The sequence below is a fragment of the Camarhynchus parvulus genome, chromosome 11 (assembly GCF_901933205.1).
Source record: "Camarhynchus parvulus chromosome 11, STF_HiC, whole genome shotgun sequence".
Taxonomy (NCBI): Eukaryota; Metazoa; Chordata; class Aves; order Passeriformes; family Thraupidae; genus Camarhynchus; species Camarhynchus parvulus.
The window spans coordinates 15,803,738-15,818,240 of NC_044581.1; the positions used below are offsets into that span (position 1 = coordinate 15,803,738).

Below are 14,503 nucleotides of genomic sequence, written 5' to 3' on the forward strand. Positions count from 1 at the left end.
TAGCACTTACCTTTCTGGCTGTACACATAGATCTCCTTGTGGCCAGACTCATGGCAGTTGTCGTTCTCATCACCAATTGTTATAGTCAGGGTGGTCGTGGAGCTCACAGCTGGAATCCCACTATCTGTTATAATTATTGGCAGGTGAAACACCTTCTGCTTTTCTCTGTCAAAGGACCTCAAAGCTGTTATAGTTGCTGTGTTATTTCTGTTGTCAGTAAGAGAAAAGTCCAAGGAATTCTGATATTCTGGTGGCAATGAAAAGGTAAAGGGCGGCCCGTTTTCCTTAGCGTCCGGATCAAACGCATGAAGCAGCTTTGAGGTGTGGTTCATATGCACTATCTCAGGCTTCAGTGTATTTTCCCAAACTACAGGCATGTATGGTGCTTCAAACCTTGGTCCATTGTCATTAATATCAAGCAAGTTAATTAAAACTGTGACACTTCCAGTGCGGGCAGGCGTCCCCTGATCTGCAGCTTGTACAATTAAAGCGTATTTCTGAATGGCCTCACGATCAAGTGCACTTGCCACAACCACGTGACCAAACTGGTCAACCACAAACTGTCTCAAAGGGTCTGAATCTGACTTTATAGAATAAATAATCTTCCCATTCAAATCAGAGTCCTTGTCTGTAGCCCTCACTGTGGTTACTGTAGTACCTACAGGCACATCTTCAAATACAGGGTTTATCTGAATAAACTGAGAAGGGAAAGCTGGGCTGTGGTCATTGGAGTCTTCAACTTCAATCAGGCACACTGCAACACTAGAAAAATCCAGATCTTCCACAGTAATAGTAAGATTAAACTGTCTTTCACGTGCATTCTCAAAATCCAGCTTTTTTTTCAGTCGAACAGTGCCACATTGCCATTCTTTGTCATTTTCAATATAGAACTTCTCATCTGGGTCTCCCCCAATGATACTGAACATTAAGTCTGCATTTTCCCCAACGTCTGCATCTGTAGCACACACCTGCAGGACTTCTGAGTCAATGGCACTGTTCTCAGGAATCGCTGCCTGCCACAGCTTCTTTGTGAATTTGGGAACATTATCATTGACATCTGCAACCCAGACAGTGGCAGTGCCAGTTCCTGTTAGCCCTCCCCCATCTCTTGCTTCAACAGTGAGGAAGTAACTTTCAGTCCTCTCCCTGTCTAGCAGTCCCCCTGCCACATGGATGGTCCCAGTACTGGGATTGATATTAAACATCTCAGTACCAAACTCGTTCTTCACATTCTCTGTTATCCTGTATGTCAGGACAGCGTTCACACCAACGTTTGGGTCATCACGATCCACTGCAGCCATTTCCATGACCAAGGTGTCTGCAGGAGAGTTTTCAAAGACATTCCCATTGCAGTCATCAGGCATGCACGAGAACGTGGGTGCATTGTCGTTTATATCCCACACGTTGATGATCACATCAGCAAAGCCTGTGAGTCCTCCTCCACCTTCATCAGTGGCCAACACAATGAACCTCCACAGGGCTCTCTCTTCCCGGTCCAGCCTCTTGTGGGAGTAAATGCTGCCTGTTTTCTCATCTATTGTGAAAATGTCACCTGCACCGTACCCATGCAAGGAATATCTCAAATCTCCTCCATCAACACCACTATCAGGATCACTGGCCATAACCTACAATAGTTTTGAAAAAAAACAAACACAGAAAGCATGAAATATGCAGTGATTGCATCACATCCTATACATTGCTCCAGTCTAAAGGAGCTCAAGCAAAAGCATATGACATGGTAAGAACATGTGCATGCCAGGGAATAGCAAATCCAGGGACAATTCAGGGCAGGCAAATATGCATTTTTAACAGTGTTAACAATTGAAGTACTAAAATAATATTATATTCTTCATATTTATACAGGTAATTTAAATATTACATTCTGATCGCTACTTTAAATTGTCCATTATTTGCTTTTCAGGATTAAGAAATGATTCATCCTGTTTATCCCACTTACTAGACCCGTATTTTTTTTCCACAAAAGTCTATTTCTTCTCTTGAGTGACAAAAAAACTTAGTCAAAATAAACTTCATTTATATCTATGTGCTGAGTTATTTTTAACATAATTGTACCACAGCAATCCATGCTCTTTCATTGAAATATTATAATCTGTGGAACTGCATACGCTACCTGAAGTACAAAGACTGGCAACGAATCCAGTTCCTCAATTATACTTCCATAGTATTCATTGATAGAAAAAACTGGAGCCTCATCATTTTTATTCATGATGTTGATGATGATAACTGCATAATCCTCCCATTTCCCATCAGAGGCCAACAAGTGGATCTCATACATTTTTGTTTCTTCATAGTCCAGTGGCTGGGCAATGACAATGGCTCCTGTTTCTGGATCTACATCCAGCACCCCTCCGGTGTTTCCAGCTGTGATCTGATACCGTAGTTTAGCATTTGTTCCTGCCAATTATCAACAGCATCAGAAAACACACATTTCTTGAAGTAGGCTGATGGTGAGATGAAGTACAAATCACACAATAACTGATTAGTGGTATTATTTTTATTTTATAATTTTTGTGCTCTTTTAAAACATGCAGCTATGTCAGATTACTTAGCAGCATTTTCAATTCTGGTGTGTCCAACTGTAGTTTGTCTCTACAAAATGTGTCTATGCAATGAAGTAATAATTCTGTTTTAACTTTATTTAGAGGGCAGAATTGAAGTGCCATATATCCATCACATCAGGTCCCCTGTCCAACACTCTAGAGCAGATTTACAGGCAGCCTAAGTCCCAAACTAAAAGTTCCTTGAGTAGTAAATCCTTCTGCAGCACATCTTTACCACATTTGCCTCAGCCTCCTACAGAGTGGGAAGAATCCAGTGCAGTCAGGATTTCCTTGCATTTCACAAACACACAGAGAACAGTCCTTGGGACTTGTGCAACAACAAAAAAAAGCAGTGTTTCACCATATAGTGAAGCTGAATTAGCAGTGCTCCATGGTCAAAAGATGGAAGCATTTAATGATCCCTCTCTCTTTTATAAGCACTGGTTATGCACTTTTACATGATTAGTGGCTGAATTTCTGGCTGATTTGTGGATAAAACAGTGTAGCTATAATTCCTCATATGCATTTAGGAAGTCTAGATTCAAATAAAACAAACAAACAAAGCAAACACAAACTATACTGTCCATCATAGAGAAAGCAAATGAATCTCACTGAAATCAAGTCTGACTTATTCTAGTTAACAAGGACATTTTTATTGGCACTCATTTGTAAGAAAATGATCTGATCTATAAAAAATTTGTATCTGCAGGCACAGAAATTATCTCCTATCATCCCACATTAGTGCATGTCTCCTGAAATAAGAGATTGTACCTCACAGCTCACAGTTATGAACTAATGTTCATGCCTGAGCAGTGCACACTTAAAGAAGTTTTAAAATCTGGGGACAGAAAGACATTTCCTTTTCTCACACCACCCACTATGCCTTGGAGTGCTGAGATGAATGAAACTGATTAATATTTTGGAGAGAGCTGTGGGGGATTGCAGTGCTTTACCTTCATCCTCATCGTTAGCACTGACTGTGAGGATGGTGGATCCCACATCCTGGTCCTCGTCCACGCTCACCTCGTAGACGCTCTGCGCGAACACGGGCTGGTTGTCGTTGACGTCGCTGACGGACACGCGCACGTACGCCGTGTCTGCAGAGACAAGGAGCCGCACACTCAAACCCCAGCTGTGCCACTTCTGTCTGCTGCAATCCCTTCACCTGTCTGCCTGCACCTTCAGTGGGGACAAATATGCAGGCAGTACAGAAACAAACCCTTAGGGTTGTGGGCTGCCTATATACCAACAGTATTCAAAAGCACAGGGTATCAAATAAATGTCACATCCAATTTATTTAAACACATACTACATGAATAATTGAGTCATTGATGCCTAATATGACAGTTGTACAGCGTTTAGTCATAATTTTTCATCCTGAAGCCACAAAATTTTAACTTTTTATTTAAGCAGGGCGATCAATTGAGAAAAGGATTTTCTATCTTGCATATTCCAGCTTCATAATTACTTTTAACTGAATACCATACATATGCAGTGCTTTGAGAAACACTTGCCCTGCCCAAAGATTTGCAACCTACAGATAACAGCTTTACCAGCTGGTCAGTACTCTCTAAACTCTAAATAGGAAGGTCTATAGGCTTTATTTCAGAACAAAAAACTTGCTTGATCATCATATAAAGCTTATCTTCCAGCTCTGACACAACTGTTGCACAGCTAAACAGTAAAAAAGCCACCACAAAATCAGAACAGGCATTCTTCCACAAGACATGAAAAAAAAGGAAATTACTATTTAATCTTGTATTTCAGAGTTTCTGTTTTCAGACACAATTCAAGTAATACCACACTTACCACAGCCATCTGTCTCTTACCAGAGTTTGGCTTCCCATGCTTTCCGGGTCGAGCTGATTCAGAGCCATCCACTGACTTGACTTCCAGAAGGTAGGAGCCCTTCTCCTCTCTGTCAAACACTGAGGTGGTGTAAATGGAGCCTGTCTGGGGGTCCAAGCGAAAACAGGTGTAGTCTCTGCCACTGTCATGCAACAGGGAGTAAGTTATCTACAGGATTGAAAAGAAGTTGTTAATATATACTTTCCTTTTGATGAATAGTTCACAACTAGAATAGTCCTTAAAGAGAGGAAGAACTGTCCCATGTCCAAGTACTTGATCAGGCCAAGGAAGCTGGGTAAAACTGCAGCTTCAGCAATCTGGTCTAAAGCCAATTAACTTCCTTGACTGCTGATCTGTAAAGGAAAATAATTTGTCTAATCAGCTCCTGATTTCACTAGCATGTGTTTGTACAGTGCTTGTGCTGCAGCACTAAAGCTCAGCCAAAGATCCCAAGTATTTCTACAACATCTACAGGTGAGCTGCATTTGAACCTGCTCAGGGATCACAGACCATGTTCTACCCTCTATTATCCGCATGGCTTTGTGACTTGACTTCAGTTTGCAGTCTTGTTCTAAGGTGTATCTATTTTCAATTTGTTCAATCACCAAGGAATACATCCTCTTTGTGTGTTAACTTGCCATATTTTGTAAGGACTCAGTTTGCAGTATTGCCAATGATTTCCAACTCACAGAAGCCTTTAACACAGCTTTTCTTCCATCCATTTATCCGATCTCATTTTAGGTCTATGAAGAACTTTCCACACAAAGGAATTCTACAGCAAGCATTTCAACTAAGCTACAGGCTGTGTAAATATTTCCTCTTTGTTTTCTGACTCACACATACTAGTTTTTGTTGCATTTTTCACCTGGCAACACAGAGAAGCATGTAATTATCTACTTTATTTCATTCTACATTTCCCTATTAGTCATCCCTTTTCTAGGCTGAAGATTTCCAGACTATTTAGCCACTGCTCCTGCAGAAGTCATTCCACAGCTCTCATCAGGGGAGATGAAGGTGCCCACTTTCTTACCTCACCATGCTGACCAAGGTCGAGGTCGGTGGCAGACACCTGAGTGACAAATGTCCCCACCTCAGCTCCCTCTGTTACTGAGGCTTCATAAATGGATGAAGTGAAGAATGGGACATTGTCATTGACATCTAGAACATCAAAAAGAGCACACAGAGAGAAAACTATAAAACTTTAAAGGCAAACAGTGCAGGATTATACTGTGCCATCACTGAGCAGCTCACACACCTGTGACATTAACATGGACCGTGGTGAATGCTGCCAGAGGAACTGCAGCCACGTTCTGTGCTCGCACCCGCAGCTGAAAGCTCTTTGTTGTTTCATAATCCAGGGGCTCAGCTACCAGGATTGAAGCAGAGCCATCATGTCTGTTTGGAGTCAGGTAGAAACGCACTGGCATGTTGGTCTCTGGGACAAGCCCCTCTTCCAGGTTGTACGTGACACGGGGATCTCCAAGGGGAGAAGTTGCTTTGATTGTCTGCACAGTTCAAAAAGTGTGTGTAATCAACCCTTCTGCAAGTACAGCAACATTTCTAAAAGCTTTTGTGCTTTCATTCTCCCAGATATTCAGCTACAAAACACAAGACTCTTATAAAAGTTTGCTATTTAAGCAAATAAACAATGTTCAGTTACTCTGAAGTCTGAGAGCTACAGACAGACAAACAACCTTACCAAAATTGAGGCATCCCGTGTCATATTCTCTGGAATAACAACTTCATAGCTGTCCCTTTCCCACTGTGGAGGCTGGTTTTTTGCACTGGTTACAGTTACAGCAAGTTCAACTTTACTGCTCCTGTTGCCTCCATCTGTAGCAGTAATCTCTCGAATTATAGACGACTTCTGAACAGTAAAAAAGGTTTCATTACAGAAGGTTTTGAGCAGGCCTCCAAAATAAATTAATACATACAATTAAAGATACACTTAAAAATAACCTTCACAGAAGAAAAAGATCTGAAGATGAACTCAAAATATGAACTAGGTGTAAATTTGATGAAAAATTCTATTTACTTTTGAGGTTTGGAAGATTTTGCTATATGTCTCAATAAACCAAGCAAATGTCACACAAAATTTAAAACTAAACAGAACCAAAAAACCCATTTTGTGGAGGCCCTGAGTTCTTAAGCTTACCTATCAACAGTTGCTGTTATTAGGTCTGTAGGGTTCTTAGATTCATTAAAGACAATACATTAAAAGGATACACCTTCACCAAACTTTTGTGTGTCAGTTATTTAGAAGTTCAATTTCAGTATTAAAAGTATCTATTTAAAGACTGACATCTACAACAATAGTTCAATTTCAAAACAAATTACCTTTAAAACCTGAAAATATCAAACTGCTTGTGTAGGTATTTAGAAATAGCTGAAACTGATTAGTTTTAGATAACTACATGAATTATGCTTTCACCTTCCTGAGGAACAGCTATGCTTAATGCACCACAACTGACATATGTCAATTTGGGAATCTGTATCAGGACCAAAATTTCACACTTGTTCCCATTCAGGTTTGTGTCTTGACTCATTGCCTGTAAACACAATGAAGTGCTACACCTGGGTTCTTGCTCCTCTGCTTCTGACCTCAGCCCTCCAGCCCTTGGCATCAGCATGCCAGAGCCAGGGAAATGGGAAGAGCAAGTCTCAGAGGCAGTGCTGTGGCTGCTGCTTCCCAGATGAAAGCAAAGCTTGCTCATATGCAATTCACAGTCCATGAACCCAGCTGCTAAAAGCCTTAGGCTCATGTTTAATTTAAATAGATGTATTGATCCTTTAACCTGAGGGGTAACCCAAACTCATTACCTCAGTCCCTCCCGTGATATATTGAAATAGTCAGCCTAAAAAGGAAAGCAAGCACCATACCTGAGATATGGGTTGGTTCACAAACACCCAGCCTGTGGTAGGATTAATCTGGAAATAATTTGGTTCATCACTTGCTATGGAATATGTGATGGCAGCATTTGAGCTGTAGTCATCATCACGGGCTGCAACACGCAGGAAGCTGGTCCCAACTCTTGTGTCCTCTCTAAGGAAATCTAATGGAAGGGAAGGATATTTCAAATTGATCATTACTTTGCTAAACTACCATGGACATTTTAGTAAGTCATAAAGACATAACTGCCATACATTATTGCTCTAGTATAATTTGCTCTTCCTTGTAACAATAGCCACACACACTGAGTATTTTAAAGGGCTGCTATCACTCCAGAGCTACAGATAATATCTGAACTCCATATTACCCCATGCATAACCTGGAATTCTTATTTCTTATAAGATACTTCTTTTAACTGTATTTTAACCCAGAGAATAATTGCTCTGTATGAATGACATGGCTATTGTTTCAAGGATCTTTCCCATAATGCAGGCCTATGAGCCAAGGCTGTACATGTTACATAACACATATTACAGTGAGCAACAGCTCTGCAATAAGTAAGCAAAGTGCATCTCTGGATGCATCAAATTTATCACATGTTCTACTGCCAGGATAGGCAAAAACCCAAAAATCTGAGACATGGGGTACGCTCACACTCAGGGCACTGAAACTCTATCCAATGACTCTCAATTACATTCATAGTGGGTGTTTTCAAATCTGGGGTCATTGTCATTTTGGTCCAGGATGACAATATTGATCTGACATATCCCAATGAGTGGCTCCGCTGCCTGATCTGTTGCTGTCACAGTGATGGGATATTCCCTCTGCTTTTCTCGATCAAATACCTGAACAGTTGTCAGAACTCCTGAAAACAAATTAAATATCAAAGAGTTAAAATTCTGTGCATCTGGCAATGTTCTTCAAGCAGATGTTTATTTTTCTGGCAATACATTGGGATACAATGCAGTAGGTTAAGTACACCTATAACATCAGCTTCAGGTGCAAGGATCCAACCCTGAGATTTAACAATTGCAACAGCTGACAATTTACTGCTCAGACAGACTCAAACTTTAGTTACATTTGCATCCACCACAAGAGGAATTTGAATTAGAATGGAAGTGTAATTTAAGTTTAGAAAATGGAGGTAAGTACAAACTAAGATAATGAGTTTCTCAAAAAATTATTTCTTTTGAAGAGCAGTAAGTACAGGGTAAAGGAATGTTTCATATCTTTTATCCTCCAGAAATTCAGCCTGAACTTAGTTTTGGCCTTCTAAGATTTAGTTCCTCTGCTATTTGTAAGACTGCTGTCATTTGGATAAATCACTTATATGCCATTAGCAATGTTGCAAGATAATGTACACTTAAAATAGGTTTTTTTGGGTTTTTAAATCCAGTTACAAAAGCACACAAGTTACTTCACAAAGCAGAACTTCCACGTTTCAAGGAAAACATCAGTTTTAGTTCAATACTGGACATGTATGAAACTTAGTTTCATGGAAGACTTGTTCATGCAGTTCATACAGTTTGTATTTGGTCTGCAGTCAAAACACTAAATGAAAAAGCATGAAGCCTGATTTTATCTAAGCCTTTTCCCCAACAGTGTCACAAGGTGGTTTCTCTATGATATTATCAGCACTGACATTTGCTTTACCTGTGTCAGGATGGATGCTAAATGCTGGTAGGACACCATCTCTGTGCATCAAGCCATATTTCACTATTCCATTGGCCCCTTCATCAGCATCAGTGGCTTCAACCTGCAGAACAACAGTCCCTGAAGGCTGATTTTCCAGGACAGAAGCATGTTCCCGATAATACTGGCACTAAGAAAGGGGAGGAAAAGAAAGAAAGAACAATTTAAAAAAGAGAAAAATCAAGGACTTCCCTTGCCATTTGATTTAAAGGTATACTAGCAGGAGGAAAAAAGAATTATTTAGCTACACTTCCATTGCCGTGCTCAGCTGTTAAAGCTTTACCTGCCATGATTAATTTAAATTCTCCTTTCTATTTTGTGGTTACACAAACAATACAAAACATGAGGTCACTGAGCATCTCCAGCTAATGCAAATATTTGGAGAAAAAGTTAAAGTTGCTTCCAAATGCAAATATTTTTCTATATTAGCAAAGGTCTAATAAAAAAGAGGGCATACACTTGTCCAAACTGCAGAACTGGTTTGATCGAAAAGGGATTTCTATGCAAAGTAACTTTGTCAAGGAGAGGCTACTGAGAATTTCTAAGACTGACATGAATAGTTGCTGACTTTTCAAAATATGCAACATTGCTCATCAACATCTGAGTCATGAGTACCACACCTGAAATTTTTAGACAACAGATATTTAATATGAATTAACATTCTGAAACCAAATTCAAGCACTGATTTTTCACAGTACTCACTATTTAAGCTGAAACACTCATTATTCTCTCTTTCATTAGTTGCAGACACACAATCATCAAAGGAAGCCTGTGTAATTTAGAGAGGTGTTCTGGAGTATTGTGGAACAAGCCCACTGCACAGACAGCTATCCCTGTGGATTCCTGCTCACATGGGATCTCCAGAAGTGTTTCACTTGGTCTCACCCTCTGAAATGCCAGAGATGAGGTGAGCCTCAGGGAACAGACAGGAGCTCACAGGAGCTGTTCTGCCACAAGAGCAGAACAAACCCTGAAAGCCTTAGGGAGGGATGGAAAAGAAGACAGGACCCAGAGGGAAGCAGAGCACCTCCTGACCAGCACATCTGCTGCACATCTGTAGTGCCAGTAGTGCTAAAACATTTTACACAGTCCAGTACAAATGCCAGAGGCTCACATATTTACCTTCTGAAAGACAGGTTTGTTATTGTTGACATCATCAATTTTCACAACAACCTGGGCAGTACTTGTGAGAGGATGGGGCCCTCCAGAGGCATTATCATCAGTAGCTGTGACATTCAGGACATATTCTGTCCCCTGCAGCTCAGGAAATGGGCTTGCACGAAGTCTAACTAATCCTGTAAAAACAACAGGTTGTGGGGTTTTGCTGCATTAACCCATTCCCATTATCCTTCTCACTAGTAAGCATGACAACAAAGCATTCTGGCTTTCCTATTCACCAATAAAGCATAAGGCTGTGCTGTTTAATTTAACTACAGTACTTTTACTGCAGTCCCACATTAAAGCAAAATAAAGACATCACAACAGGTTTGTCTGCAGGTTTGTCTACAGAGCAAACTGAGCCAACAGCCACAACTCAGCTGACCTGCACATAATGGCTTGCATCAATCTGCAGCTGCCATGGACAGCTCAGCTGAGACTCCTTCAAGTTTACCTTCCTGCAGCTCAGTCACAGCAGCACTGAGCTACAGAGGCACAGGCTGAGAAACCTCTGTTCTGCCTCTCAGAATTCCCCCCAGGACACAGCCTGCTGGGTGGGACACACAGGCACTGGCAGAAAGAGGTGCTACACTGCAGAAGGGACCACAGGTGCCTGAGATCCTGCAGAGAGGGGCTGCCATCCATCACATCTGTTATTCATCAGGAATAATCACAATTGTCATCACAACAGAGTATTTTCACACCATCAATGTCACTAAATTTGCTTGAAAATGTATTGTTTTAGTTGCAGCACTTATCTTTGACACTTCTCCACTGTACCTCCACATTTGTACAAGAGGGTACAGACTATGCCCCTGACATCATTCCTGAAAAGAAACTTCTGTAAGCCACTCTATAAACTTTTATTGGTTTATTCAGCAACAACAGCCTAAAAGTGTTTTGGAAAAAAACGTTCCTAAAGTTAACTTTCAAATACTATAGAATGAATTGGCAAAAAAGTACCTATACATGATTTTTTATATTAAAACTGTGGAGCTAATCCCAAGAGATGCTATCAATAAAATGTTGAAATGCTCTGACCAAAAAATTCTGATTCTCACAGAAAAGGTCTTCAGAAGTGTCATGTATATTAATGCTATATCTTTTAGACACTTTCAAAACCTTTGTTCCTCTTCAGATGCCCAATCATCTGTAGAAATTTAACTCTTGGAACCTGCAACTCTATTTTTAAGTCAGAAAGGAAGTGAAGGAGCTCATAGTAAACTCAGGGTCACGATTCAATGCTTGCAAGTTACCTGCAGACTGTATTTTTGGGAATGTTTCAGAATCTAACATTAATATTGCAAAAACCATGATTGCATTGAAATTAAAATTTCATGTTAAGTGAACTCTATGAAATAAAGTGAAGGAATAACTAAGGACAGCTTGCTCCTTCCTATGTATTCAATGCTTCTGCTTTGGAAAATCCAAGTTCAGATTTTGATTGTATTTCAAAATACAAAGTAGTTTAACTGAAGTTAATTAAGTTACTTCAATCCTTCAATGGGATTTCAATTTGTTTGCCTGTTTCAATCTCAAAACATCCTCTTCTGTTTTTTCAAGCAATCAACAACAAATAAATCCTATTAATTTAAAGGGATATGCCAACCTACTCAGATGTTGATGTTTGTGCACTTATTTACTTTTTTTTTCTAATGAGGACACCAATGTGGTGGGAACTTTTTTTCTTCTCATGTTTTGAAAATATGTGTCTATTGAAAAGAATTTAAAAATATGTAAAAATTGGTATTTCAGAACAAATGCCTTAAACTGCAAAGTATCCTCCACACATCTTTTTTTCTCATGCATGCAGTATTCTTGGCTAAACAACACTGGTCATGTGAATGATTCTAGCCTTAAATGAAAAATACACTTGGTTAGTTCAGATTTTATATACTTTTATCTTCACTGAAATAAAACAGTGGTAGTCTCATTCCACCTACAAACACTTCATTTTGTGTCAGTACAGCACAGATAAGTCCAGTCAGGAAATGTTTGGTCTCACCAGCATAATCAGGACATTGACACAAGCATGAGGTGGGAAAAGCCTCATTTAAAATCCCAGATGTCCAGTTTCTTATATTAAATTCTATTCAGATATCTGTCTGACGTTTTGGAATGTCACCCTGTTATCAATAATAACATTCTCTATTAAGTTACTGTCTCTTAAGCTACCTGTTATCTATAATAATGCCCTCCATTAAGTTACTGACTGAAAGCAAACACTGAACAGGTAAGAGAGGACAATTATACACAGATTTGAGGAAATTACACAATTTTTATCATTATATGAGAGTATGTGCATTCTTCCCTTGCACTATTTAAAATTAAGCTTCCAAGATAGCATATGCTATTCAGTTTATTCAGATAATAAGACCAAATTCAAGGTGCATCACAACAGAATCAATATTATGACCGCAGCAGCAAAGAGCTAATATACAATTACCTTTCTTAGGGTCAATAACAAAGTTCCCTCTCTCATTCCCAGACACAATATCATATGTCACACCATCTCCATCAGGATCAACAGCATTAACTGTGGCAATCAGTGTGTTTGGGCCTGCATCTTCAGAAACAAAGCTCCTGTAGCTGTTGAAAAACCCAGACAACAGCACATCCATGAATTTAACCAGGATATAATATGTACAGAACTAAGCTTTACAACACCTACTAACTAGCTGTTCAAAGGGCACTGCAGGAATTTGTAATTTTCTAATAAAATTATACTGATATGATGCTTTTTTGTTAAGCAGTGAAATTATAGTATTGATGATCTATCCAGCCATCCACATCCTTCTGTTGTTAACCCATATTTCCCTCCAAACTTTCAACAGCTTTGAAGATGGGCTGTGCAACAAAACTTGTGCTAAATGCAGAATTCAATTGGGTTTTTTAATTTTAAAAAATGAGCTTCCTGATGCACAGACTCCAAGCTAACATTTGCTAAGTTAAAGCAGTTCCCATCACAGCACTTTCTGACACAAGCCCTGAAAAGACTTTCAGTGCAGTCCTTGCCCCAGCAGGACTGAGATGAGAGTGAGATGTGGAGGATATGTGCATAATGTCAGTTTTACAAAAATCTCTGCTCAAGTCCAGACACATCACTGACATTGTAAGCTCTTAAGAGGCATTATCAGACTAAGCTTAATGCTCTCTGGAGTAGAAAAGCCCCCTGCTTTAGCAAAGTCCCAAATATTTATTATTTTATCTGACTGCATTGAGCAGTGGCAGACTAAGGCCTGTCCACAGGAGATATCCCAAAGCTCAGCTCTAAGAGTGAACTGCAGCTGGCTGGATCCACCAGAATACAGATGCACCACTGGGTTAGAGTGCTTATGGACACACTGGCCAGATGCTGAGAATAGCAAAAATTTGAAAGGAAAAAAAAATGAATGCACTGTAAACTTTTTCCTTCACTTTTGTTGTAGAGATTTGTGTGTTTTCTATGAAACCTCCATAGAAACAGCTTCTTTTCTTCCCCCAGTTTTATATGCAATGGAGTAAGAGAAGTAAATCATTCTGGTTCAGCTCAGTTACAAACCTGAAGACACTGTCTTAACTGTGCATCTCAATAGCAAATGAACAGTAATACTGATAATTTTTTACATGAAATACAGGGAGAGCAGAGCTCAGAAGAGATCTCTTAAAAAAGAGAAAGTAAAAACTGACAACATGAAAGAGAGTGGTAGCCTTAAGCATTTCCTAACTGAGATAAAGAATAACTGTGATGAAAGAGAGCTCATGGCAAGGAATCATGAGTTTATACTGGGCTGTAAATCTGTTTGAACAAAGGGCTAGAAGGACAACATCATCACCTAGATTTGTATTAGTCTGCCACAGAGCACAACACTAACTGCAAACAGTCTCTCAACAGGCCACAATTTACATATGTTCTCAATGATTCCAATTCATGGAAAATTTCAGCTAAATTCTGTCTGAAATTTACCTCTGGGTTGAGGATTTTTTTCATAACAGGAAAGATAAAGCAAAATCAAAGCCTAGTTAACCAAAACCTTGAGATAATTTGTATTCCAGGGGATTAATTCAATTCCAATGCCTATCTACACATACACACAACAGTAGTTTCCCTGCTATTGCACAGAGAACAGAAAAGCTTCTTGTGAAGGTTTGGTAATTTCAAATAATATTAATTTTAATCATATTCTTCAGTAAACTTTAAGTACAAGAGCTGGCAGGGATTTTTTTAAACTTTGTTTTCTGTTTCCAATTTGTTAGAGATGTTTACAGCATCTTAAATAGTATCACTCACTTCTGATTAAAATATTAGGAACAGATGCAGATAAATATTCAATATCTCTGAATAGTAAAAGAAATTAAATGAAAAATAGGAAGA

The 14,503-nt window shown here is 39.4% G+C and overlaps 1 protein-coding gene across 1 annotated transcript in view; it reads right to left on the reverse strand.

Moving 5' to 3' along the window:
- Positions 1–14,503, reverse strand: part of LOC115907904 (neural-cadherin-like) — a 59,454-nt gene that overhangs the window by 21,725 nt on the left and 23,226 nt on the right. Inside the window, exons 7-18 of the mRNA XM_030956128.1 lie at positions 12,596–12,738; positions 10,114–10,286; positions 8,953–9,121; positions 7,994–8,164; positions 7,290–7,462; positions 6,109–6,276; positions 5,665–5,914; positions 5,440–5,567; positions 4,391–4,577; positions 3,515–3,658; positions 2,132–2,415; positions 11–1,625 (exon numbers count right to left, since the gene is read on the reverse strand). Coding sequence (XP_030811988.1) covers positions 11–1,625; positions 2,132–2,415; positions 3,515–3,658; positions 4,391–4,577; positions 5,440–5,567; positions 5,665–5,914; positions 6,109–6,276; positions 7,290–7,462; positions 7,994–8,164; positions 8,953–9,121; positions 10,114–10,286; positions 12,596–12,738 — 3,605 coding nt within the window. The remainder of the gene's footprint in view (positions 1–10; positions 1,626–2,131; positions 2,416–3,514; positions 3,659–4,390; positions 4,578–5,439; positions 5,568–5,664; positions 5,915–6,108; positions 6,277–7,289; positions 7,463–7,993; positions 8,165–8,952; positions 9,122–10,113; positions 10,287–12,595; positions 12,739–14,503) is intronic.